General features: G+C 41.1%; 1 protein-coding gene across 5 annotated transcripts in view; it reads right to left on the bottom strand.

Annotated features, from left to right (window-relative positions):
* The window catches only part of ZNF521 (zinc finger protein 521), a 332314-nt gene that overhangs the window by 35176 nt on the left and 269857 nt on the right, over positions 1 to 27281 (bottom strand). For all 5 annotated transcript variants that reach the window (XM_066579656.1, XM_066579658.1, XM_066579655.1 and 2 more), the window contains 2 exons: positions 23705 to 23836; positions 10401 to 10516 (listed from right to left, as the gene is read on the bottom strand). In XM_066579656.1, coding sequence (XP_066435753.1) covers positions 10401 to 10516; positions 23705 to 23836 — 248 coding nt within the window. The remainder of the gene's footprint in view (positions 1 to 10400; positions 10517 to 23704; positions 23837 to 27281) is intronic.

Raw genomic sequence — 27281 nt, 5'->3', positions numbered from 1 at the left:
GGCTGATTATAAAGCTGCCCTCCTCTTGCCAGCCTCAGAACAGAACAAAATGAGCAGCCTCTTGCTGAGCGGATTCTGCGAGAAGGAATTTCACCTGTCATGGAGTTTGTCAGAATTTCAGGATTTATCTTTGTGCAAAATTAATAAAACACCAGCCCGGATTTCAGCCTAACTACTCAGCTGTGTCATCTCTCAGTGATCTTTCACCTAAAAAGACCGGGGAACCAAGATAAAGTCGTCCCTGCCCTACTTAAGTTCGGAACTTTTGCAAGGTTGCCAGCAGTGCTGAAAAAAATTGTACTTGGAAGTTCAATCGAGAACATAGACCGTGTGATCCTTTCCTTTATGAACAAGGTGGGATCCATCTTCTATGATTTGCTATGCTTCATTATTTTCTATTCGGATTCCTAATTACTGTAGCTAATTTCTTTAAATACGCAGTCTTTCTTTTCTATGTATTTACTGAAGGGCAAGCGCACCAGGCGAGACTATAAAGTATAAGGAATGGGATATAGAAGTGGGGATGATGATAACGATTGATGAGGAGATTGATCAGGATAATGATTGTAAATAATAGATTTTATGGCTACTTGTGTTGTCATTTCAATAACGGTTCGAAACCAACTAATTTGGGAATTATGAGACAATATAGAAGGTTACTTTTTTAGAGTTTGTGTTAAAGTGAATGCCTATGTGTTGAGCACAATGTTGTTAGGTCCAACACAGTCTGCTGATTAATTTTCAAACAGGTCTTTACGGAGGTTGAAGCTCCTTTATCAGAGCTCCAAATCTACTCGATAACGTTAAAGGGGTCCAGGATTAGAAAAACATGGCTGCTTTCTTCCAGAAAGAGCATCACACCTCTCAACGGATTGTTAGAGTGTGGCCCAATGCGCTCAGACTGGAAAACCCAGAGAAGAAAAGAAGGTACTCACTCATGAGGGGGGAGAACACCGGGCTGGTGGATGGCTAGGTGAAACTTCACCGTAGACGGTCCCAGATCACCGTGGATAATCGAATGCCAACGTCCACTGGAGTGCAAAATTCCAGTTTATTAGGACATGGTCAGTAAAAGTCAGTTTAAACGTGAGCCAACGACTCAACGAGCATCATGCGCTTCTCGTTCGTTGATCAGGTTCAGCTGGTATAAACTCGGCACCGGCTCGTGCGCTAATCGAGCGGCTTAAACACTGATTGTGCAGTCTTTCACGTAGGAATGTGAGGCGCTAAACGATAAGTGACTGAGAACTGCATGATTCTTAATGAGAATCGTGCAATCTAAACACACTGTCCGAGCGCGAGCGAGCTGGTGATTACGTAACCAGCTCGTTTGCTCAGGCAAATAATAATCGTGAGATTCTCGTCCCGTGTTAAAGGGTGCTCAGAGGCGGCTTCATTTTGAAAGCATCATTGACTCTTTTCAGGAGCAAGGCGATGGTCTAATTATAATTTTGGGTTGTCATTAACTGAAAGTGAAATCACGGTGCAGTCTGCGGAAGAGCCCACCCAATAATTTAACATGGCAGACAACTGTAAGGGGATAGAAATATCACATACAATTTTAGAGATAAAAACTGTAAAATTAACTATAATCCCTGAGTTCACTTCAATATACCCATTTAAAGTTACAGATTTATATATGTGTTCATTTTTTTGAATGTCAAGCAGCAAAAGAAATTTCTATGCAGAATAAAACACCCCGTGGTGCGACAGTGAAACCAAGACGGAGGGGATATAGGGTGCTCTCAGCAGGTCCCTGCAGAAATGCATTAACGCCACATGAAACTAAGCAAGTCCCATAGCAACCTTCATGAATTATAAGTGAACCTATGACAGCAAGGTCTGAGTGCTAATCTCACAAATGCCTTGTCAACGCTGATAAAAAAAATATATTGAATTTGTTGTATGTAAGGCAGGAAAATACAACTTCTAGATTGGACAAACATAGAATGTACATAAATGGTGCATCTAATATTGGGTCATTATTGATGATTGATTGAAACAATCCACACACTTACTTTACTTCGCATACCCAAGCAGTTTTGCTCTAAAGTCTGTAACTTGGACATTGTAAAGTTGGAAATATTTGTTTTTTTTTTCTATGGATGTTGCTTGCTGTATATCAATTATACAGGAGTTTTTACACTGCATTTAATGTCTATATGGGAAATCTAGACAACTGGATTTTTGCAATTAAGCCTCAGCATATAATGGAATGTTTACACTCACTGAAAATTAAACTGAAATGGAGGAGACACAAATTAGATATTAGAAAAAACTTTCGGACAGTGAGGGTGATCAATGAGTGGCACAGGTTGCCACGGGAGGTGGCGAGTTCTCCTTTAATGGAAGTGTTCAACCAAAGGCTGGACAAATATCTGTCTGGGATGATTTAGTGATCCTGCACTGAGCAGGGGGTTGGACCTGATGACCCTGGAGGTCCCTTCCAACTCTACTATTCTATGATTCTATGAATGGCCTGAATTCCGCATGTATTACAGCTCAGCTTTGCTGCGATTTTGCAGTAGAACTACATTTGGTGCAACCTGGAATCAGGAAAAGATTGGTTGCTGTAATTTTTTTCTAAATATAAAGTAGGTTTGTAAAACCTTTCACACTTAGGCTAATTTCACACAAGCTAGTGAGATATCGGGCCATAAAACTCATCCTGATATAGCGCTCGGGTATGTGCAATTTACCCGCAGATGTCCATAGCATGCTTTGGAAAAGTGCTATTTTCTGTACAATGAAGTCAATGGAAGTGTCGAACCCATGGCCCTTCGGAAATTAACATTATGGAAAGGTCGCGGGACCCACATCATCGCCTACAGATTGTGTGGGAAAATCTGTACTGCGCATTTCCGATGGTGAGCCATTCGGTCCATCCCCAGTACAGAAAAAGAAGAAAGAAGTCAAGTACGAGGTGCCACCGGCCAGGCAAAGGGTCGGATTCCAGCGCGGTATCCCACATACAGAATCCGACCCATTCATATGCAACTGGCCTTAGTCAGACACCAATTATTCTTTCAACAACTTTGTTACAGGTCCAGTAAGCAGGTGATTTCCACTTAAGCTGTTCTTACACAGGAGATACCTGTTGGCTAAACAGTCATTCGGCTGGGACCTACAGTATTTTTCACACCCCACCATATACTCAATTGTGTCATCAATTGGAAATCTGGGAAATCTGCTACCAGACAACTCTAGCTGCAGCTTATCTCCCTGAGAACAAAAGGTTTAGGCATGTTGAAGTCCTACAGCCTGTCGGAGAAAAGTCCAGAGGTCCACATATACATTAGATGGTTGGCTAATCTTACCAAAATATGTATGGGGTATTATTGGGTAATACCATGTGTATGGTATTAGTTTGGTGGTGGTGTTACCAAATAGACAGCAATCCTGATCTGGCTCTGATCTGCCTTAGGCCTTAGTCAGACGGGCGTTTTTTCGCGCGATTTGCGCATCGCATGTCGCATGCGCAAATCGAGTGACCGGAGGCGAAAAATCGCGGGAAAAATCTGCACCTAGCCGCGTTAATCGTCGCAGCAAAACGCCCGTCTGACCGGAGAAAAATCACCGTGCGCATCAAAATGCGCATGAAACTTTGTCTGACCGGCGGATAAAATGATTTTGGTGCGCACATAAAACGCAGAACGCAGATAGGCGCGATCTGCGAATCGTCGTGTCCTATAATTTTTCGCATATGCGCATAAAAAGCGGACATGTGACCGATACCATAGCGAACCATTGGTTCTATATATGCGCAAATCGCATGCGCATGCGCAAATCGCGCGAAAAAACGCCCGTCTGACTAAGGCCTTAAAAGACTTTATACACCTTTGCTGTGTTTTTTTTTCTTTAAATCAATGTTTTTTTTTAAATAAAGACTTTTTTTGAAATTGGTTTTCATTAAAAATTTCTGATTGTTTGATTTCTATACTTGTTTTCCAAGGCACTGCAGACTGGAGGAGTGAAATCTTTGCAAATTATGTCAGAGTAAACTAACAGCTCCTCCCGTAACCTGCTCCCCTGTTGTGAATGCATATTCACTGCCTTTTCAATGAGCTATTACAAGGGGCTGTGTGACAGCTCTGGTTATGTAGAGGAGATCACTCCCAGTGAATCTTCTGCTCTTATCAGCAGTGAGGGGAACCAGGAAATGCAGCTGCTCAGAGAGAGGATAGCGTGATAGCTGTGTAGTATTGAGTATGTGCTGTTATGTTACACAGCCTCTAAAAGAGGAAGGGAAGGGAGAGCTGAGCTTGGGCGCAGAGACCAGCTGATCAGTACTGGGAATGCCCCCAAGCCAAAAAGCATGAATGTAGGAGAGCTTGCAAACCAGAGTATGAGGCTTTCTAAATGCACGAGAAAGAAAACTCAATGCAAACTCAGGTAAGTGATTTTCTTCATGTATAGAGGTTTCCATAGCCTCATACAACATAAAAACAATTTCTAATGATAATCCAAGACTGTTACAATGACAGTAAAAAGAAAGGAGCAAATTTTGAATGGGATTTTTTTCTGTGTGCCACAATCTAAATCTAAATGGGATAGTTGAATGGATGTCTGCAGCCAATCTGCAACATAGGACTATGTCCTTATAGGCAAATTGATTCTTCCATTCTACGGATTAGCCAAACATACAAAACAAAACAACAGCGGGCATAGCGTTCTGTATTCGGCCAATATGTGGAAAAGAGGGACATTGCCTTGTACAAATATCTTTTGAAAAACCAGGACTATTCCTGATAACAATTCAGAGCTACATACATAGATGTCCAAGCTATCCACATGTGCTTCTACAAACAAAAATCTCATTATTTCACGGACAGATCATTTTCATAGAAATATAAATGTTCTGTACTCTATGAAAGTCCACATTCTCCCCTCCCACAATCTGTATAATGGCAGTGCTCACTTGCTTCTTTGCAACCGTTTAAAATTACATGGTTTTAAAGGATTATTTCACCCTGCCTATTCATAGGAAGCTTAAGACCTTAGTTTTATTTTCTTGTTCTAAATGACGACACCGCAAGCATTGCTTTTAAGCACAATTCATCTTCCCTGCAACATTTCAGCCTTTTAGAGGGAACTCAGCGTTCTCCTTCTCTTTCTGGCTTGCTTCCTCCTAAACTCTGGAGCCCTACTAGGTATAGCTTCAGGGCAGAAAGGATGTTACACGCTGTGCCGAGCTGCAAATACTCCAATAAAAGATAGCACTGTGAATTCCTTGTATGTTCAGGTTGAGACTGGTGCTGCCTGATTGAACAAACTCAATCAAGAGAAGACAATCAATATTTCTTGAGATACGCAGCGGTCGGCAGTTTCATTCAGATGTCCAAATTATCAAATGTGCGGCTACATCTGGATCCTGATGAAATTAAATATTTTCTTTTGAACTAATAAAAATGTTCTTGTTGCTTCGGAGTCATTTGCCATTCACAATATGTGCTTCCAATGGCACAATCTGCTAAAGGGAAAGCAAGATTTGTGGTGTTCAGACAAGCAGGAAAAAGCACAATTCTATGTACTGTGAGGGCAACAGGGAATCAACATCTTTAGCAATCCTGAGCTAGTGATAAAGCAGTTGAATTGAAATGACAAGTGTCTTCTTTTCAGAGAACCAGTTTTTAAGATTCAGACTTGCAACATTTGTGTAGTCCAATCTTCGTAATGTACTCCTCTTACGTTGTATTTCAAGCACTGCAGAAATGTACATTTTGTTGCAATTGTTTTTGCATACTTTAGAAGTACATGTGAGTATATGAAACTTTGTAATATACGTCCTTGAGGAAAAATTACAGACAGCCTATAGTTCTGTTTCCTCTGCCTACAGGCTCTCTGCAAATGTTCAGAAACTGACGCAGTCCCAAAAACATCGTTTATAAGAGTAAATAGAAGTCAGGAAGCATGGCGGAGGAGGGAATGCAGCTACAACTTCTTACAGTGTTTCGGTGAAACAGCATGAAGAGGAAGGGGGCAGCAAGTGGAGTCATCTGATTGGTTCAGAACTCGTGTAATAGCTCTGACATCACAGGAATTGTCTGAAATCAGTCAGCACACAAAAATGGTATTCAAGATTGGATATATTCGCTTAACGTGAAAATATAGTGTCTAAAATACCACAAGGGCTGACTGTTAGATCCATATGCATGGTGAGACATAGTTATGTCTGAGCCAGATGCCAAAGCACCTCATCCGAATCAGACGGAATAGTTGTCCAAAAGGAAAGGATATAGGACACACTATATAAACACTCGAATAATAGAGCAGACAAGAACAGAACTCAACAATGGGGAAAGGGAAATGTCACCCTGTCTAACTAAAATGGAAAAACCCTGCCAAATCAGGGCAATGCCCTGAAGGGTAGTGGCACCTCGTCCGGTACCCCAGTGATGCCTAGCTGGAAGAGGGGAGGTGAATAGTCAGATGCAAATAACCGTTAGGAAGCAGATGTTACACCAGAATAATCAGTACAGACACCAGGGACTTGACCCAACTGTGAGACGGCAAAAAAATTAACACAGAGCGTACTAGAAATCCACCAAAAAGAAGAATAACTGGCACACCCTGAAAGGAGGGGCCTGAATTTATATACTACAATAAAGACTGATTGGCCAACTGGGAAACTGATCTCTTAGACCACCAATCAGCTCCACATACCAGTGTTTAGATATCAGCAGCAGGCGCCAAATGACAAGGCGCATGCACTGATGCCACGATCACATGGGCTTGACTGACGTCGTGATGCCAACCTGGATCCGCTGTCATGTCACGGCTGTCGCACTGCGACAATGTCATGATTGGTCTGACACGACAGACATGTTTTTATGCGCAGTGAAATCACTTTTTTGCCTGTCTTTACCACACAACATGAAATGCTTCATTCTTTGACTACACAACTACTTGCATAAAAATTTATTGACTACACTTTGCTTACAACATAAAATGACTTCCCGTGTAACGGGACACTCCATAACCCTCACCCTTGGCAGCATTGCATACTGAATTGTAGATGCGATGTCTTAATCTTAAAATGTAATTACTGAATCCACAATAAAAATTGCAATAAAACTGACATCTAAAGAAAAAACTATTTTATTTTATTCTACAAGAGTCATCAAATGCCATAAACCAGCATGAGAGTTAAAGAATATAAGAAAGGACCTAAAGCCTTAAATAGCCAAATAAACAGCAGTACTATAGCAGTTGGATTGTTTCATAAAATATATTTCCAATATTACTTGCCATATTTAGCCAAAGCTATGGCGTGTTCTACATACATGTCTCTATGGATGCACAAGCTAAAGAAAATGTACAGTTACAGTCAGACTAAATGTGAACAGCAACATCCTAAAATTCGACTAAGTTATACAGGGTAACAAAATAACAGAAAGCAAATAAAAAATGAAACGACACACTGAACTACAGTAGTTTTTTATTATAGCTAGGACCCTGCAGGAAAAAATAGAGGGAAAAATAACGGTTTATTACAGATTTTGACACATTGGCTGATCGAATCCTCCACAAAACACGGAGACTGGCAATAAAGCCATCACTTCTACTCATCATAGAGCCTTGTTTGCAAAGTTCTATGTCATTGATAACCTCAAATTACCTCCGGACCATAATAAACTCACAGTAGAAAAGTGTATAATGTCTTGTGCATCGGCTGGGATGAAAGGAAGACAAATTAAATAGAAAGGCAAGGTGAAAAGAAACGGTAAAGAAATTGTAGCTTAATATGCTACATTTGTGGATATGGGAGAACTACCAAAAAGAAACCCCACGAACTATGAATGCACTTAAAAAACAGGACTCCGGCTATTTTTTTTTACAATGTAAGGTAATCCAACCTAAAATACTACTCTAGAGAACTCGTCCTAATAGTATTAAACCAAGAGTTCTGTTATATTCTATATTATTGGATAGACTTGCGCTATCACTATTACAGCATGGAACATTCACTGCTCATAAATACACATAACGTTATCATGACACATAAATTACTGTTATCACAGTATATAGCGTATAGTATCCTCTACACTATGACACAAAAGGTATAGACTGCCCCAAATGATCAATTTTAGTTTAGATCTGCCCCAAAGAGTACCCATAAAACCCTGGTATGCAGCCTGGATGTCTTTACTGCATTAATAGTTGCTAAATGCTAAGTCATAATATGCTAGATCCCAGGATGTAATGTGGATCAAAAGTAGTATATACCAGGGCCACACCAACAATTCCAAACAAGAATATAAGAGCAACAGTCCGCAAAAAAAAGCCAGCTGATGTGCCTCTGCATCTAACAGTATAAAGAAAAATAATAGCTTAATTGAATGTAGGTACTAAAATTATAAATGTTGACCCCTAATCAGCATAATGATAAAACAATTAGTCCATGAGAAAAGAATACCCGACATATAGAAGTTAGGAAAACTACCCGTGGAATTAGAAGATCCAAAAGAGATATAATAGAGTTCAAAAAGTCCCAGATTCCTTTGGGTTCCCACCAAGCAGTAAAAAAAAGAACTCAACCAATTAGTTATAATTGGAGGCACTCCGAAGCTCAGAGTTCTTGGGAGTACCAGCATGTGGGTCTGTAATGTGGAGATGCTTCCACAGACCACCACTGATCATGAGAAGGGGGTACCGTACCACCATGTATTAATGGAGCGGTGATTAAGCATGCGTGCTGCTGCTCCATTTATCTCTACCGGACTGCTGAATGCTATACTCTGCTTCCCTTCTATACTTGAGGGTAAGTTACAATCTTGAGATAACCACTTGATGATGGCAATATTTTCTGCTGGTTTCTCACATTTTGAGATCCTGCTCTTGACATTTGTGGACCACGTCAGCCAAAGTAAACAATAAATAACTGATATCATTAACATTGTAATGAACACAAGAAATTACCATTTCAGATGACCAAAAATGTAGAGATTGTTCTGTAACAGGCATTACAGTTCAGGATGTTGATAGTATTAATACAGAAGATTAGTGTGCTCAACTGGCAGCACAAGAACCAGTGTCTTTACACAAGTCATCCGTCATAAATTAAGGGTACTGTTGAGCAAACTGAACCAGTAGAACCCTGTTCAGGTAGAGCTTTGCTAAAAGTTCAGCCCGGCGCTAACTGGAACCAAGCTTTTACCGAAGTTCTACCTACAACAGGATTCTATTGGTTCCGTTCCCTCAACATTAGTCCTGTTGTTTAACACTGTCTAAGCGCAATCAAAGCCTTGTATAACACTCTTAGAGTTTTATATAGGGCTTTATTTAGTCTAAGACAGTATTATACACCTGTTTTAGTCGTTTTGGTGAACTTTCGGCTTGGTTCGAGAATAAGCATTCAAAAATACAGTTGTTTGCCTGATCATCGGCCTGCTTAAAAGGCCCTTAATTAGCGATGAGCAAACTTTTGAAAAGTTCGGTTTGACCAGTTCAAAAAGTTGCTCATCACTAATTAAGGGCCTATCAAGCAGGCTGATAATCGTACAAATGACTATATTTTTGAATGCTTATCCTCGATCATTGCCCATCGTAAAAATGCCCAGCTATTAAACAACAAATCACGCCATTCTCATTTGTTGCCTGCTTGTGGTTGTGCCGCCAACAATTGATGATTATTGTTCCCACATGAAACAAGTGATGTGACATTTATAACAATGTAAGCTGGCTTATTTGAAGGATCGTTCATACAAAGTGCCGCATGTTAAATCGCAGCATGCATAAGGTAAGACCATTGAGTGTCCTCGAATTGCAAGATCATCGATCAGTGTTTACCGTGGGCAACAGTCTGCTACATAAAAGAACCCTTACTTAGGCTGGGCAGTTCCTTACCGGATATAGGAAGATGGAGCTAGGATACACAGGCAGAGTTCTGCCTGTAATGAGCACCGAGTGATAATATAGCAAGTCGACTAATGCTAGTTTTTACAAGCATCAAGTGGCATGAAACGAAAAGCGGCCTTTCACACTGAGCAATGAACGGAAACGAACATTTGTATGAATATTTGCTCTTCATCATCAACTTGTGTAAACGGCTCTTTACTAGGAGCACCTTCTGAGTGCTTATAGAATAAATTTCTGATGGGTAATATCAAAATAAAGTGAGAGTTTGAAGGAAGTTAAGTGTGAGGTTGAGTTCTGGTGAGAATATTATAAGGGCACTATGGCAGAAACTATTATTGTGCCAAAGGCCGCAGTCAAAGTCCAATTCACCACCACTGCTGTAGACAACCATTAAAAAGCCTAGATGCATAAAGATTCTATGCAGAAACAAGCCATTGCTCTGTGAACAGAATAACAGAGTACCACAAAGAATAAAGTCAGGGTTCCCAAATCCCCATAGGCATTGGTTTGCACTGCTCATCTTAACACGACAAACACATTACCTGCAGCTCAGTCTGAAAAAAGAATTTCTGTGGGCATTGTGTGCAGTCATAGATCTTGTCCTCTTGTCCATGAGCCGAAAAAATATGCTGTTGCAGCTTGTTTGCTTGAACAAATACTAGAAGAGAGAGAAATATCCACTAAATATTGTACACACATAATAATATATCATCATTCCTTAAAGTCTGGTTGAACCATAAAATCTGAACATTTTATGGAGAGTAAAATCATATTGGATCTGTTACCATAGTGTTAATCCAGATAAGAACATATAGGCTACAAAAATGATTAGTAGGAAGCTGGGAGCTTTGGATTTTCTACACGAGAACAGGTAATTAATGTTCACTGAGTTTGATGTTACAGAACACTGATGCGATATCACCACGGCTAGTTATAAAATGGAGCTGCATAGACATTTTATAGGAGCTGTATTCATGAGAAGGTAGTTTATACAGTGCCAACACAACGTGAGGTCTTCTTCAGTAATAGAAGCCTGATCAATGCATAGACTAAATATTTAATCCAAATATAATACGAATATGCAAGGCTAATGAATTGATGAATGAGGCAAAACAGAAGAAGTGATTTAAAAAAATAAATTAATGAAAGTCCATCTACAAACCTTTCAAAGTACAAGATGAATAAGGCCGGTTTCACATCTGCATTGGAACCTCCAGCTGGAGATTCCATCACAGATGTGGAAGAAAATACTAGGAGAAAAAGCACTGCTCTTTCTGGGTGGAAAGTGGATGGATCACATTAGTCCATGGGGTCCGCACGGCGCTGTTTGGTTCCATCCAGAGATGGAACTGTTCAACCGCAGGGATTCCCCTTACCTACTCCCCGAATGGAGAAGGAAAGCGGAATCCCCAGCGCAGATGTGAAAGTATCCCAACACACTTCTCCACTCAAAATGTTGGTTGAGCAATCCAGGCAATAAAGAACGGTCTCCAGTGTGAAGTATCACTCTCCTCCATCTGAAGTAGATCCCACAATGTGGTTCTGTAAAGAATTCCTAAATAGGAGCACATACCGTACCAGGAGTTCTTTGTGGTATTGGATTGACGTATGCAGCATCTAGGCATCTATTTTGGGTGGAGATGGTACTTTTTGCCTGGATCATCCAGCCAATATTTTGAGCGGCAAGGTACATTATTTATTCATACTAAATATTTTAGTTTGATCTCTACTTGGCCAACATTTTTTTGTTTTGGTTGCTCTGGGCATTTGTGACGGTGCATTTTGCTCATTCTATTTCCATTACTCATTTGTTATTTTATTGACTTTGTTTCCATGTATCTAATAGACTTCGAGTGTCTGCCCCATCCTCCACACCATGATTCATTATTGTCCTCATGGTGACACATGGTGAAGGGTAAAAGGGTGGTAGCATTGTTGAGGACTAATAAATAGCTCAGGCAAATTGACCAGAGTTAGAACAACTTACAGCGTGTGGAGTAGGCATAGGACTTTGTGGACCTGCCTTCACCCTTTATTTATGCCCGTTAACAATGCATACCTTTACAGTTTAGCAGAAAAAGGTTTGTTAAAAATACAACACACATGTAGCTGGAAGGCTGAGTTAAAGCAAATGAGCAATCTTCGAAGCACCTGAGGATCCTATAATGAGGCCAGATCCTGGACTCATGGGAAAGCAGATGGACACTTGGTCAGGGAGCTGTGTTGAAGCCATCTCCACCTATATTGTTGTCATTTGGGACTATAAATAAAAAAGTTGAGGGTCATCTGGATTATCTGGCTGCTGTAAGAAGGATCACTCAAATGATATCCCATCACAACATTGAACTATCAGAACATCCAGAGCATGCCATTACTCTTTACTCTTAAAGTAATGTTATAGGATTCCATACAGGTGAGCGTATTTTACCTATCGTTGACACTAAAGACCTATGATAGGTTGATTGGTTAAGTCTTCCAGAACTCACCATTATACACTGAAACCTCAGAAAGTTCTATGTGCTATCATGCTAGCTTAAAAGGGAGCAAATGCATAGCATGGAGTCAACAAGTCGTGTACCATATTCTATCAGGTCTTAAAGATGCTATCTCATTAGGTAATAAAGCAAAAATGGTTGTGGAGCATGATTATAAGTAGAGATGAGCGAGCATACTCGATGAGGACCTGCCCGCTCGTCTCTAAAGATTCAGCTGCCGGCGCGGGTGACAGGTGAGTTGCAGTGGTGAGCAAGGAGGAGCGGGGGGAGAGAGATATCTCCCCTCCGTTCCTCCCCGCTCTCCCCGCCCCCTGCCGCCACCCGAATCTTTAGAGACGAGCGGGCAGGTACTCCAGTAAGGCACTACTCGCTCGAGTAGTTTGTCTTATCGAGTATGCTCGCTCATCTCTAATTATAAGTGGTGGCAGTAAGTGATAATTTTTAGGCGAGGGCCTTGTAGGGGCACTTGAAATTTTCTATCCTTCGCAGTAATGCTTACAGTATATCAGTGGCTCCCAACCAGATTTTCCTGTAGGCACAATTTAGCAGAAGAAACCAGTAACTTTTCAACATGCAATAATTTCATCCTGCTCAAAGGTGTTTGGCCAAACAATCAGTCAACATATCTATGGCTAGGCAAAAAATTATAGATGTAAAGGTTCCTTGGGAGTGGTTCTTCCATGTCAATCCCGTTGGAGATAACTGGCCTATAAATTTCTGCATTAGAAGATAAAAGTCTTCCATCCATTCTAACAATAATCCATATTCTAATAGCATTTATGCCTTTTCATTCCACATTTATAGTATTCTGCCACCAAATCCCATTAAGACCTCACAAGAGCCTATATAATGCGTCTCTGGACAAGTCACTAAATATGGACTTCCAAGGTTAGGAGCAGAATTGTGAAAGAGACTTCTCTTGAATGTTGTTTGTCCGCATTGATCACTATGGTAGGTCCATTTAAAATTCAGGATCATGTATACAGTATATTCTTGGTACAAGGCGCAGTAAATAACTACATCAGTAAACATTAGAGCAATTACGTAAGAAAAGTAAGAAAATTTGTATCCTGCAGAGATACTCCAGGGCAGGGATAGTAAAATGGGAAATCACTGGGTTCTCTTTGGACACATTCAGATCAACTAAGCTTACACAGAGAATGCAAGGGTTTCAATAATACAAACATGTTCAATTTTAATGACTACAAAACAAGGCCCTAAGAATGTGTAACAGTTTACCTGGGAGACGTGCTATTAATAATTAAATTGTATATGCCAGAGGCAGAATTTGGGTTGGCAGCACTGACTTCTGATGGATGCTTGGTGCACTGTGACCTAAAAAAAAAGTTTGTGTGTAGAATATGTATCGTTACAGGCAGGGAGAAGATTGATTAAGGATGCTGGCATTTGACTCCGACTCCAGTCTTAACATTACAATTATTCTAATTTCAAGCCAGCTGAAAAAAATTAGGATATTGCTTGGTGACTCATAACATTTTAATCACATTTTCTCATTAGACTAAAACCCCTGATCACATGAGAAAATAAACATGACTTCATTCTACTAAGATGAAACTCAACGTGTGTAACGTGAAGCTAAAGGTGAAGCTGGAGTATAAGATTGAGAAATACTTTTGAGGACTATCAAAAATTTTTAAAAAATGGCAACAAGAGTTTTACAATACTCTTTCTTGAATCTTCCTAAGACTTACTTGAAGCAAATAGTGCGATGGTCAGCATACGTTTTACGTAACTGTGATGTACATGGTGCTTGAGTGTGACCTACGTATGCATGTTCTACATCCAGAGGCGTAACTTAAAGCTTCTGGGCCCCAATGTAAAATCTGTACACAGGGCCCCCGACTATAATGGTTTATTCATAGTACTGGGCTCCCTATATGGAGAGGAGGGGCCTTACGGGCTCCTTAAGGCTCCTGGGCCCGGATGCAACTGCATCCCTTCTAGTTACTCCACTGACTACATCCACACCCACCAAACACTTCAGAAAAAGTTAGAAGAAACAGAGCTGTGTCCTTCCAAAAGTGGGGAAATGCCGCACCAATAATAGGTGACTTGCAGTAAGGTTTGGTTCTACAAGAACAGTCAAAGGAGCCGTCTGGCTCTTTAAACTAGAAGGCATTTTCTGCACTCCCTAAGATCAGACGTCTTCAACCTGTGGCCATTTGTTTGTTGTACAGCTACAACTCCCGGCATACCCTGTTGGTACAGATTGGAAATTGTAGTTGCACACCCCTGCCTTAGAGCCCATTCACATGGGTATTTTTCTCATGCATGTGCTATACGTGTTTTTAACTGACTGAACACTGACCGCACACAGACCTATTAAAGTAAAAGGGGTTATTCATACAGGTGCAAAAAAAAAATTGCAGCGCGTTTTATCCTGATCCATATTGAAGGACCAGAATCTATGGGAGCAGTGATCATGGATGTGCGCTGCGTTTTTTATGCATGTTGCCAGGAGAAAAAAAAGTGACATCAATTGGGCCTTCGGGCACATGGAAAGCAAATAACACACAGACATAAAGAACGCAACAAAAACCAAATGCAATATATATATATGCAGTGAAATTGGTCCACACCTTAGAATTTGCATCATTTAAGAACCAAACACATTAGTTCTAACGACTTCAAAAGATTCCATCTATAAATGACACCTATGGCCTTCAAGGTTAATGCATCCATTGAACTTGTCTTTCAATTAAAATGACTTGTTCACTTTGGACAATACATCTTTCTTATAAGCTTTCTTTTAAGAAAGATGTATTGTCCGAAGTGGAAAAGTTCAAAAGATGCTCTTTGAAGACGACAATCTGGCCTCTGGCTAATAGAGGAAGGTCTTGATTAGGAGATCTTTTTATGTTACCAAACTCCTGGATACAATGTTTCTAAAATCAGAAAACCTTTAAATTCTGCCATTTGGTGACATAAGTAGTTGGCAATCTGTATTACATTAATTTCATGTTACCCAAACATTCCGAAAAATCTCTGTAGCTGCCCTATACTAAATAAATACCACACAGGAAAAGCAGAAGAGCAAAGCGGCAGATTTTATAACTTAGCAGCAACATAACAATAACAAACATCAAGTAATAATTCTCAATGCATTTACTAGAAAACAAAGCATTTAGAAGCACATAGGCCATTACAGCAGTGCAGCACTCAAACCGCTACAATAAGCCCCTCAGTAGCTTATTAGAGCATTACAAGTGTTGTCAATAGGAAAATCGATTTCACCAAAAGATTTCTAGCCCTCTGCAGTATTAAAGAATTGACATATTGGATTGAAGGCATTACTCCGATGCAGAAGGAAGAATTTCAGGAGGGTGTGTAGCAGTCACTAGAGATAGCTGCAGGATTCTTTTGAGAACATCTACACGCAGAGACGATTGCCTTTATTACTGCAGGATGTGTAGGCTGTCCACCTATTGGGCTCACAATAGGATTTTCTTAGGCGGAAAATAAAGAAACAGAAATTAAGTTTGCTGAGGGCAGGCTGTGCCTTATCTCCAGCTTTTCTCCTACATAGTGCAGTAATGAAATCTGCGGCTCATTTATTCTCTGTATTATTTTATTCTTTGCTCTCATCCTATGAAAAATAGAAATGTTAATGCCAGGCTCAACACTAGATGTCGCTGTTTGAGCACCTCTTCCTCTTGGCAAACTTCAAGAGGCAATAATAACCATAATGAAGGGTGACACTGGCATCACTTTATGTGCGTGCTAAAATGAGATAATAAATTGTTGTTTTAGTCATTCTTGTCTTCTGATCTTGGAATATACTCGCGTGTTTTTAACTTCAGATCAGATAGATATAATCACTACGTTCTAAACGTGTAATATATATAGGACTTCGGGATAGGTTATCAACAGATAATCAGCGGGGATCTTCCGCCCACGATCCCCCACTGATCATCTGATCTGGATGTCCATATCAGTGGTCAAGACCAGAAGTGTAATAGATGGCTTCATGCCCATTGAAATCAATGGAAGAGATGTCTTCTATTACACTTCCGTCTTCTCATTGCAGTCAGAGCTGGAAGTGTAATAGAAGGCATGGCTCCCATTGATTTCAGTCAGAGTGCAGCAATCTATTGCATCTTTGGCCCTGACTACTAATGCGGATGTCTGGCCCTGCTGCACTGACAGTGGGCTAGAGGATTAGCTGATCCGCAGGATTCTAAACAGCCAATTCCTGCCGATCAACTGTTGATGACCTATCCTGAGAATAGGTTATCAGTAGTAAATGCCTGGATTACCTCTTTAAGATAACCCAGTGGGTTAACCTGCATTTCTATAGAAATGCAGACAAACAAGGTGTTCTTGCAGCATACTACTGTACAGGTCACGTCATATGGTGCTCTGTGCTATATTCCAAGGCTTCTTTAAACCTCTGTATGAAACTCCAATTGTAGGGAGCTATAACCTGGCCAAATGTGTGAGACTTTAGATATGGTATTCAAGTCATCATGGTTCACCTGGATTTAACAATATCAAGATTATCCTTATTCAAAGTGTAAAATAACAAGTACAAAAGCAGGTCATACTATATGCTGTCAGTTATCCATATACGTTATTAACTGCATTTTTTTCCTAGATCTTGGAGCATGAACCGACCAAGGTCCATTCTGTAACTAATCATACTGTGTAAAAAGAAAATAAGGCTAGAAGCTCTATCTAGATTTTGATACTAAGAATGGGGCCTTGATGTGCAGCATACATTAGAAACAATAGTGGCTTTTGAGCAGAGGCTTCTTACACCGATGGCATATATTCCTGGGTCCTAAGGGAAGTAAGTAATGTCATAGACAGACCATTGTTATTTATATTTAAGTATTCTGTAGTGACTGGGTCTTTTTCACTGGGTTGGCGAATAGCAAATGTGGTGCCAGTATTCAAAAAGAAGTCAAAAAGCAAACCTGGAAACTACAGGCCAGTAAGTCTAACTTCCCTTATGGGTAAAATTTTTGAGGGGTTTCTAAGAGATGCTATCCTGGAGTTCCTCAAGGAAAATAGCTGTATAACTCCATATCAGCATGGGTTTATGAGAGACTGCTTCTGTCAAACCAACCTGATCAGCTTATACAAGGAGATAAGTTCTAGACTGGACTGGGGAAAGTCATTGCATCTTGTAGATACTAATTGTAAATACTCTGATTTGCTCACCATTACTAGTGGAGTAACACAGAGGCAGTATTGGGCCCTATTACTTTTAATTAAGTAACAACATTGTGTCAGGATTGCACAGTAAAGTATCATTTTTTGCAGATTATACAAAATTAAGTAAAGTAATTAACATGAGAGAACAGAATGAAGTTGCAAATGGATCTGGATAAATTGGGGGCCTGGGCAGAAAAGTGACCATTGAGGTTTAACATTGATAAATGTAAGGTTATGCACATGGGCAGAGGAAATACATGTCACCATTATACACTAAATGGGAAACCACTGGGAAACACTGACATGGAAAAGAACTTGGGGATTTTAGTTAACTGTAAGCCAAACTGGAGCAACCAGTGTCAGGCAGCTGCTGCCAAGGCAAATAGGATCATAGCATGCATCAAAAGAGATATAGGGACACATGATGAGAACATTGTTCTTCCTCTTTACAAGTCACTGGTCAGACCTTGCATAGAATATTGTGTAGAGTTTTGGGCACCGGTACTCAAGAAGGACAAATCAGAGCTTGAGCGGGTACAAAGGTGGGCAACTAAAGTAATAAATGGAATGGGCAGTTATTTAGTTTAGAAAAAAAGACAACTGAGGGGTGACCTAATAACTATATATAAATATATCAGGGGACAGATATACAGAGATCTCTCCCATTATCTATTTGAACCAAAAACTGTGACTGTAACAAGGGGGCGCTCTCTACATCTTGAGGAAAGAAGGTTTCTACACCGACATAGAAGGGGGTTCTTTACTGTAAGAGCAGTCAGACTATGGAACTCTCTGCCTGAGGACGCAGTGATGGTACCATAGTAAAATAGTATGTTAGGCTAAATGAAGACAGTGTCCATCTAGTTCAGCCTGTTTCAACCCCCTTGTTGATCCAGAGGAAGGCAAAAAACCCCAAGAGCAGAAGCCAATTAGCCCTTTCAGGGTAAAAATTCCTGGATAAAAGATTTTAAGAGGGACCTGGACAGCTTTCTTGAGCGTTACAATATTACATGTTATAGACACTAATTACTTAGAGGGGTTGTTCATGCAGGGGTTATTCCGATTACCAGGCTGGAGTGGGGAAGGAGTTTTTTTCCCCTAAAATGAGGAAAATTGGCTTCTACCACATTGGGATTTACTGCCTTCCTCTGGATGAACACAAAGTAATAGGTTCAACTAGATGTAATATGTTTTTTCAGCCTTACATACTATATTACACTGACCAATATCCTTTCTACAATACAAAAGCAATAATCTGCAAACAGTGCACTAAACTTGAAAGGTATGCCAAAAAAGAACAACAATATGCCAATGTAGAAAGCACTCACCAAACAATGGCGGATGGAGGACAGGAGCAGAAGGCAATGACCAGCAGTTTAAGAAAAAAAGCATATTGCACACGTGTGAGACGCAGCCACTCCGGCCGATAGCGGCTGCATACACAGATACTGCAGGCTGGGGGTAACTTCACCTAGCCTCACTAAGGAAGCTGAAAAAAGGCCATAAACTCAACTCCGTATCAAGACCTAAACACTGGTCTCTTCCCTGAGGAAGAGACCAGTGTTTTAAATATGCAGCGTTTTTTCAGCTTTTATATATCCTAGTAGGCTGGGATAATGGCCTACTCATGGTTGCAGCTACTTGGCATATACTTTTGGCGTGGGGTTATATACACTTAGGCCGGCCTGCAGACAGCCGGGTTGGATCCTGCTGCGAGAATTCTCGCAGCGGGATCTGACTTGCGTCCATGCAGGGACCAGTGCGGGTCTCACCTGCTCCCGCGGCTCTGGCTCTGTGATGAGCCGGCTGCCGGCCAGCCGACGCATGCACAGAGCCCGGCACTACTGACATTTCTGTGCGTGCCTCTTCGAGACCCGCACAGAAATAGAACATGTCGTGATTTGTTTTCCGCGTATGTTTTAATGCGGACACATCGCGGCCATCTGCCTAGGATTATGTTTTCCAATGCAATCCTATGGCAGTGGGCCACGGGCGGAAATTCTGCGGGAACTATAGATTTTACATAGATTTCTCCCCCCACACATTACTATACAAAACACTTGCCAGAACATAGATTGCCAATGCATGCCTTGTACAGACATTGAACAAGCGAGGAATGCTAGAGAGATGCTAGCTCAGACGCAGGGATGAAAATGGGCAGTAAAAGGAAGATACATTATTTGTATATACTCAATGCTTACATTGGTGAACAAACACTGAAAATGGCCATATACTTTTACATTTTAGACTTTTCCATGGGTGAAAGTCTAAAAAAGAAACTTTGTAGATAAATGAAATCTGTCTTTTTGTAAACAGTATAGAAATAACTGTCACAAATAGAAAATGTATGTCTTTCATGGATAAAAAGTCTGTAGAGTCAAAAATTTTCTTTTATTAGGACCATATCACAGACATAGGAATTATTGACAAAATGGACATCTTAAGGAGAGCCTGTCCCATCCTCTGAAAAGCAGAATGGGCAGCATATCTTAACAGCCAAGTCATCGCCGATTCCTGTTTTCATGTTTGTTCTAACCTTCCTTATTCACAATGGCTCCCATAATTTTTGAAGCCTGTCATGTGGACAGTCTTCACCTCCCAGTGTGAATCAAACATCATGTCAGCCATTAACACAAAGCAGTGGAGAATGCTTACTTGACAAATGATTACCATCAGACTCTGAAAGTAACTGGAGCCATTGTGAGTGAACGAGGGGGGCTGGAACAAAATGAAGGGATCAGCAAGAATGCAACTATGAAAGGTATGCAACCCATTCCACTTGTCAAGGATGTGATGGATCCTCCTTAAAAATGACCCTTCTGACCCAGGTCAAAATCTGTCTAGGGACTGGAGGGGTGCAGTTTAATTACCGAGCAGTGTCCTTTTCCCAGTTCAGCTGCTGATCTTCCTGTACCCGGCCATGGCCATTCTTATACTACTTGATGTACACTGAGCAACGGTGGTGCATTGGTAGTCTAACATATAAGAATATGAAGTAGCCAAAAGGAAACTGACACTGCCAGAAAATATTGCACAAAATGGACCTCGACGTCTACAAATGAATCAATATCCAGTAAAAAGTGTACAGTACACAATATCTAGATTCAAAAATTAGCTTTTCACAATTTTTTTTCTTTCTGCTTCAAATGAAAATTATAGCTGAAATAAATAAGCAGTGTGAATAGTGTCCATCATTTCAATTCACAAACTGGCCGAAGCATTCAAGAGCGGTGCCTGGACAAATGTTTTCTCTAGGACTAAAGGGTCACTTTAACATTGTAACATAGTATGTTAGACTGAATGAAGACAATGTCCATCTAGTCCAGCCTGTTTCAACCTCCCTGTTGATCCAGAGAAAGGCAAACTCCAAGAGGCAGAAGCCAATTAGCCCTTTCGGGGTAAAAATTCCTTCCAGACTCCATAATGGCAATCAGAATAATCCCTGGATCAACCTCCAATAGCTCCTACCTGTCTGTGAGACCCGGATCAACAACCCGCTGGTCCCCTAATGTCTATATCCTGTAATATCCTTCCGTTCTAGAAAGATATCTAGTCTCCTCTTAAACTCCTCTATGGATTTTGCCATCACCACATCCTTAGGCAGAGTGTTCCACAGTCTCACTGCTCTTACAATAAAGAACCCCCACAGTCTCACTGTACCTACCATAAAGAACCCCCTTCTGTGTTGGTGATAAAACCTGCTTTCTTCTAGATGTAGATTATGCCCTCTTGTTACCGTCGCAGTCCTGGGTATAAACACATCATAGGAGAGATCCTTGTATTGTCCCCTAATGTATTTATTAGAGATGAGCGAGCATACTCGTCCGAGCTTGATGCTCGTTCGAGTATTAGGGTGCTCGAGATGCTCGTTACTCAAGACGAGCACCACGCGGTACTCGTCTCGATTAAACGAGCACTGACCATTGAATTCAATGGAGCCGGCAATACAGCCGGCTCCATTGAAAGCAATGGGCTGCCGGCTAGCGCGGGATGAATTTTCGGGAAGGGCTTAAATATATAAGCCCTTCCCTGCAATTCATCTAGAAATGTGTAAAAATAAAAAAAATATATATACTCACCTGGTCCCGGCAGACGGAGTTCAGCTGCGGCCGGCAGCAGTCCTCCTGAACTGCTCTGAACAGCTGTGAGTAGTATTCAGCAGCCGGGGATTTAAAATCCCCGCCTGCTGAATGAGCTGCCTCTGATTGGTCACAGCCTGACCAATCAGAAGCAGATCTCACTCACACCCATTCATGAATTCATGAATGGGTGAGTGAATGCTGCCTCTGATTGGCCCCGTGGCAGCTCTCAGCTGAATGACAGCAGTTAAGCACCACAGTGCAGGGGACAGCAGGAGAAGACGTGGCTGTGCCCCGGCAGCTGAAGGGAGGTGAGTATCTATTTTTTTTTGTTTTTTAAATCACTTTTAATTCATTTCCAGGGAATGGCTTATATGTAAAGCCCTTCCCTGAAAAAGAATTCAGGTGTGCCAGCGGACCATTGTCTTCAATGGAATCGCCGGCAGCAGCAGCGGCTCCATTGAAGAGAATGCCTGCATTTTTATTCTTTTTTACACTAAAATCTTTCTTTTTCAGGTAAGGGCTTATATTTTTAAGCCCTTCCCGAAAATTCATCCCGCGCTCGCCGGCAGCCCATTGCTTTCAATGGAGCCGGCTGTATTGCCGACTCCATTGAATTCAATGGGCTAAGATCGTTCTTCTCTGCCACAGCTGTTACAACTGTGGCAGAGGAGAACGATCGTTCTGCTGACAGTGGGGGGGGGGGGGGGGGTCTCACTCTTGCCACTATTGTGGCTTAATAGTGAGACCTCGGAGCCCGAAATGCAGCCCTGCATGTTGCTCCTCGCCTGCCCTATCCATTTCTGTGTTTTTTACATGACTTTGGTGATTTGCTAAGATTTTCACAAATGAAAACCTTAGCGGAGCACCAGTCATATACAAAAATGCTCGAGTCGCCCATTGACTTCAATGGGGTTCGTTACTCGAAACGAACTCTCGAGCATCACCGAAAGTTCCACTCGAGTAACGAGCACTCGAGCATTTTGGTGCTCGCTCATCTCTAGTATTTATACATAATTATTTGATCGCCCCTTAGCCGTCTTTTTTTCCATGGTAAATAATCCTAATTTTGATAGCCTCTCTGGGTATTCCAGTCCTCCCATTCCATGTATTAATTTAGTTGCCCTTCTTTGTACTCCCTCAAGCACTGTAACATTTTTCCTGAGCAGCGGTGACCAGAACTGTACACAGTATTCCATGTGAGGCCTGACAAGTGCCTTATATAGTGGGAGGATAATGTTCTTGTCCCTTGCCCCTATACCACTTTTAATGCACCCCAAGACTTTATTTGCTTTTGCAACAGCTGATTGGCATTGGTTACTCCAATTTAGTCTATAGTCCACTAGTGCCCCCAGGTCTTTTTCCATCTCACTTTTGCCTAGCAGTACCCCATTTAGTGTATATTGGTGACATCCGTTTCTCCTGTCCATGTGCATAACCTTACATTTATCAATATTGAACTTCATTTGCCATTTTTCTGTCCAAGCCCCCAGCTTATCTAGGTCTGAGAATATTAATATTGTATTGTGCAGTCCTTCTATCAGGTCGTTGATAAATATATTGAACACAATGGGGCCCAATACTGAACCCTGTGGCACCCCACTAGTGACGGTGGCCCATTCAGAGTATGAACCATTTATTACCACCCAAGAGGACTCCTTGTATGTATTGATACTGTATACTATTAAGTAGCTAGGGAAAGAACTTACATCATTTGGTGTTAGGCCCAATGTCCATGTGTGGATTTGATGAGATCCGCAAACTCTAGCCGCCCATAGGAAACAATGGCGCGTTTGCAATTGAATTAAACCCTGCGGATTTGATTTTTGGGTGCTTTGTGGATCTAAAATTGCAACATGCTCCATTTTATTGCGGATATGGCTCCATTCATCCCTATGGGAGATGAAAACACACAATCTGCGATCACCCACAAGCCATTAAAAAATAATTTTTAAGATGATCCGCAGTGCATCCACTGTGGATATCTGCATTGAAAATCTGCACGTGTTGTGGACAAGGGACCTTGGGGTCAATTCCCTATAAAGATCAATTATTAAAATCATTACACAATGAGAAAATTCTGCTAAGATTTACCTGTAAAACAGACAGGACATTTAAACGTGCCACCCATTCCTTCAAAGCTGTGCTCAATGAGATGACACTGGAGTTTTGCTGGGGAGTCAAATGATTGGCTGCAGAGCTTGCACTCATGGTTCAGACCTTCATCTATGAAAAAATAGAAGTGACATAAATTACATCAAATAATCCCAAGATACATGAAACATAAAAGCAAAATAAACCAATAAATGTCAAACATTTCACATTTTCAAATTGTTATTTACTATAACTCTTTAAAGAACATTTATGAATGCAGATGGCCGGGTTTTCTCACAGCAGGATGCGACCCATGCCCCTGCAGTGACCCGCAGCTTACCTGTCCGGCGTCTTCTCTGCGGATGTGCCAGCTGGCACACAGCTGCACATGCGCAGTGCTGGCGCGTCAGCGATGACGCAGCAGTGCAAGCCGGACATGCGCGATTTTGTTACAGCACGAGTTTTCACATGGTCAAATCGCGGTTGTCTGCATAGGATTGCATACACTAATTCAATCCTATGGCAGCGTGCTACAGAGGAAATTCTGCGTGAAATCTCGCCCGTGTGCATTCAGCCTAAAACCTAGCAGAAACTACAGTGTTGCTGGCTGAGGACTAGTTATGTGATACTGTTTCCTGCAGATTGTAGCGATAGTTTGCACTTGCCAATTGGTGAGTGTAGCAGGAAACAAACTTTGGGTTTTTTTCCCAAGTAAACCTAGAAGTAACTGATATATTTGAATACTCCTTCCTCCTACAACTACATTGTCATCACCAACCATGGCATTTTAGTGTTGACTTTGAGAATTTTCCAAGTTTCACCAGTTGAAGAGTAAAATGTACTTTGTGTTGGCTGCAAAGGCTTCGGTACAAGTATACAGTAGGATCTGGCTACCAGTCACCCCTTAGTGTTTTCCATAGATATCCATAACTCATCACTGAAGACGACTTCTTTATAAGTAGAAGCTTAGGCATGATCCCACCAATAACGCCTTACCACTGTCCAGCAAATCTATTTAGAAATGTGTTATGATGGGACGACAAAATACTTCATTTCTAACTAGATTTTTGCCGTCCTTTTAAAATCCAAATTTCATGTGTTTGAACATCACCTCCAATTTTTTTGTACTCTTCCAAAAGAGTACAGAAGAATGGATCTGTGGAACATTGCCAGATATGATTAGTTTTACCTTGAATTGTACAAAACAAGTCACCAAGAAGGCTGTTCTTAGCACATCACTATATTCAGGATCCAGATCCCAAAAATATACCACTATAGAAATATAGGTTCTAAGACCTATGAAACTATATTACACCCCTGTATGCCTCTGATTTTATATAATCTGTGAGAAAAAAGAAGTGACGAGTTGCATCGCATGCTGAGATATTCTATGGGAGGGTACACTGACTTGCAAAGCCGAGAACCTTAAATGCCATGTAGAGTTCTGAGTGTGCACATAAAAAGACTCAGGACTCGTCTATAACCATATTTATGATGGAAGAGGATTTTACACTATATAAATGGTAGGTCCTCATCGCACATACTAGCATTGCGGATTTCTTCCCTAAAAAAAATGACATTTAGAACAACATCAACTTCTTAATCATTTAGTGATCTCTGCCAAAGATACCTATTTATAATAATATTAACTGTTGGCGAAGTAGAGAAGTAGTTAATCTCACTGTAAGCACTTGGCAAAACAGTTTAATAGCCCATCCACCAATATGTTCCTTTAACTACCGTAGTGCACATGACACAAATGTTGTAAACGTAATGGTATCTGCCTCATCAAGCTGTCATTCCCACTAAGCTGGATTGCTTTGCTTTCTCTATTTGTAACTAAAGATGAAATAACGTGTTGGCAGAAGCAGGCCTCGAAAGTGACTTTATACAGTTACTTCAAATCTTTTAGCATTTAAGGTTGCAATTTGGAAAGCAACGTCCCATCATATTATATCAGTCTGATTAAACACATAACTTGTGTCTATGAACAGCGCACACAAGCAGCAATGACACCACAACTGGTAGGCGCTCCTATTGTTATAGAATAGTATTCTAAAATGTTACACAACAATCACCTGTATATTTTACATACAGGTGTGATACTCCGTGTGTTGTACATGCGTAAGTGAACAGCAATACATTTTAGAAGATCTAATATGTAGTGCATATATTGTAATAGGTCCTCTTATGAAGTCCATTAACCAGTACATGTTATATAGAACAACTGCAGCCTAATAGTACCATATCTCAGGATCAGTAGACAAGCACCTTAATATGTGTGAATGACCAAGCACCCCAATCTTATCCACAACATGCAATTGTATGACCAGCACCCAAGCATCTCCATCTGACTGCCAATACTTAAACACTCCAATCTGATGACTGGTAGCCCGGAACACCCATCAGATGACTGGTAGCCCGTCACCCCCATCTGATGACTGGTAGCCCGTCACCCCCATGTGATGACTGGTAGCCCGGCACCCCCATCTGATGACTGGTAGCCCGGCACCCCCATCTGATGACTGGTAGCCCGGCACCCCCATCTGATGACTGGTAGCCCGGCACCCCCATCTGATGACTGGTATTACCTAATTTATTTGCCTCCTTAATGCCTAGATCAGATCTCCTTTAATTATAGTCCTGAAGGGAGGATTGAGCAGGTAGATAATCAGGCACTGTCAAAACACCAACTAGTCCAGCAGAAGATCGGACCAATTTATTGGTACAGCAACTCAATTTCCACTCCACTGACAATGCAGGATAGTCAGCGAATCAACAAACAGGCTAAGATTTTAAAAGCTACTTGAGACCACCATGATAGGTGGGATACGGGTAAAATCTCAGTCTATCCTTTTTATACATTACTTTCTTTACCCCGATTCATTCTCTTTTTCACAAATGTATTCCAAATTATGATCCAAGACTGTACTTCTATCCCAACCATTACAGAGTACACTACTATCAGAGGCAGTCGGTAGTTCCTTCGCATTCGATGACAAGAACAGCACAGCATGTGGCACTATTCTTTTCATTATAACCACACAACCCTAAGTCAAACGGAAGCCGCGACACACATTCGAACGTAGTATTAAAAGTATAAGCCACTTTCTTTGAGCTCATTGCAGAAACCTCACTCCAGAAATATCCCAGGATTTTAGAAAGTATAGATATTCTGTAATTCATGTGCTTTCAACCCTGACAACCCTAACTTATATCTAACTGCAATGTTATAGGAAATTTGATGCAAGGCCCCTGAACATTCATAGACTCTCTGTGCGCCTGTCACTCCTGACTGTGATATACAATGATCATGCATGAAGAAAAAGCTCCCAGTTACTTAATAGTCACCACCAACATTTCAAAATTTAGATCAGGTTAACAGCTCTTTTTTCAGACAGGTCTGCAAGCTTAAGAGAACATCAAATCTGCATTATGTCTGCTGGGGCTGCCTGGGGCACTCCAATGATGCTATCACAATTACAAGCCGAATCTAAACCAGTTGAGGGAAGAGTCAGAGCCAGGCATATCATCTGCAAAAAATAACATCTCGATTTTCGCATGGCTCAACCCAAAT

The sequence above is a fragment of the Eleutherodactylus coqui genome, chromosome 9 (genome assembly GCF_035609145.1).
Source record: "Eleutherodactylus coqui strain aEleCoq1 chromosome 9, aEleCoq1.hap1, whole genome shotgun sequence".
Lineage (NCBI taxonomy): Eukaryota > Metazoa > Chordata > Amphibia > Anura > Eleutherodactylidae > Eleutherodactylus > Eleutherodactylus coqui.
This window is presented reverse-complemented; position numbering and strand designations above follow the sequence as displayed.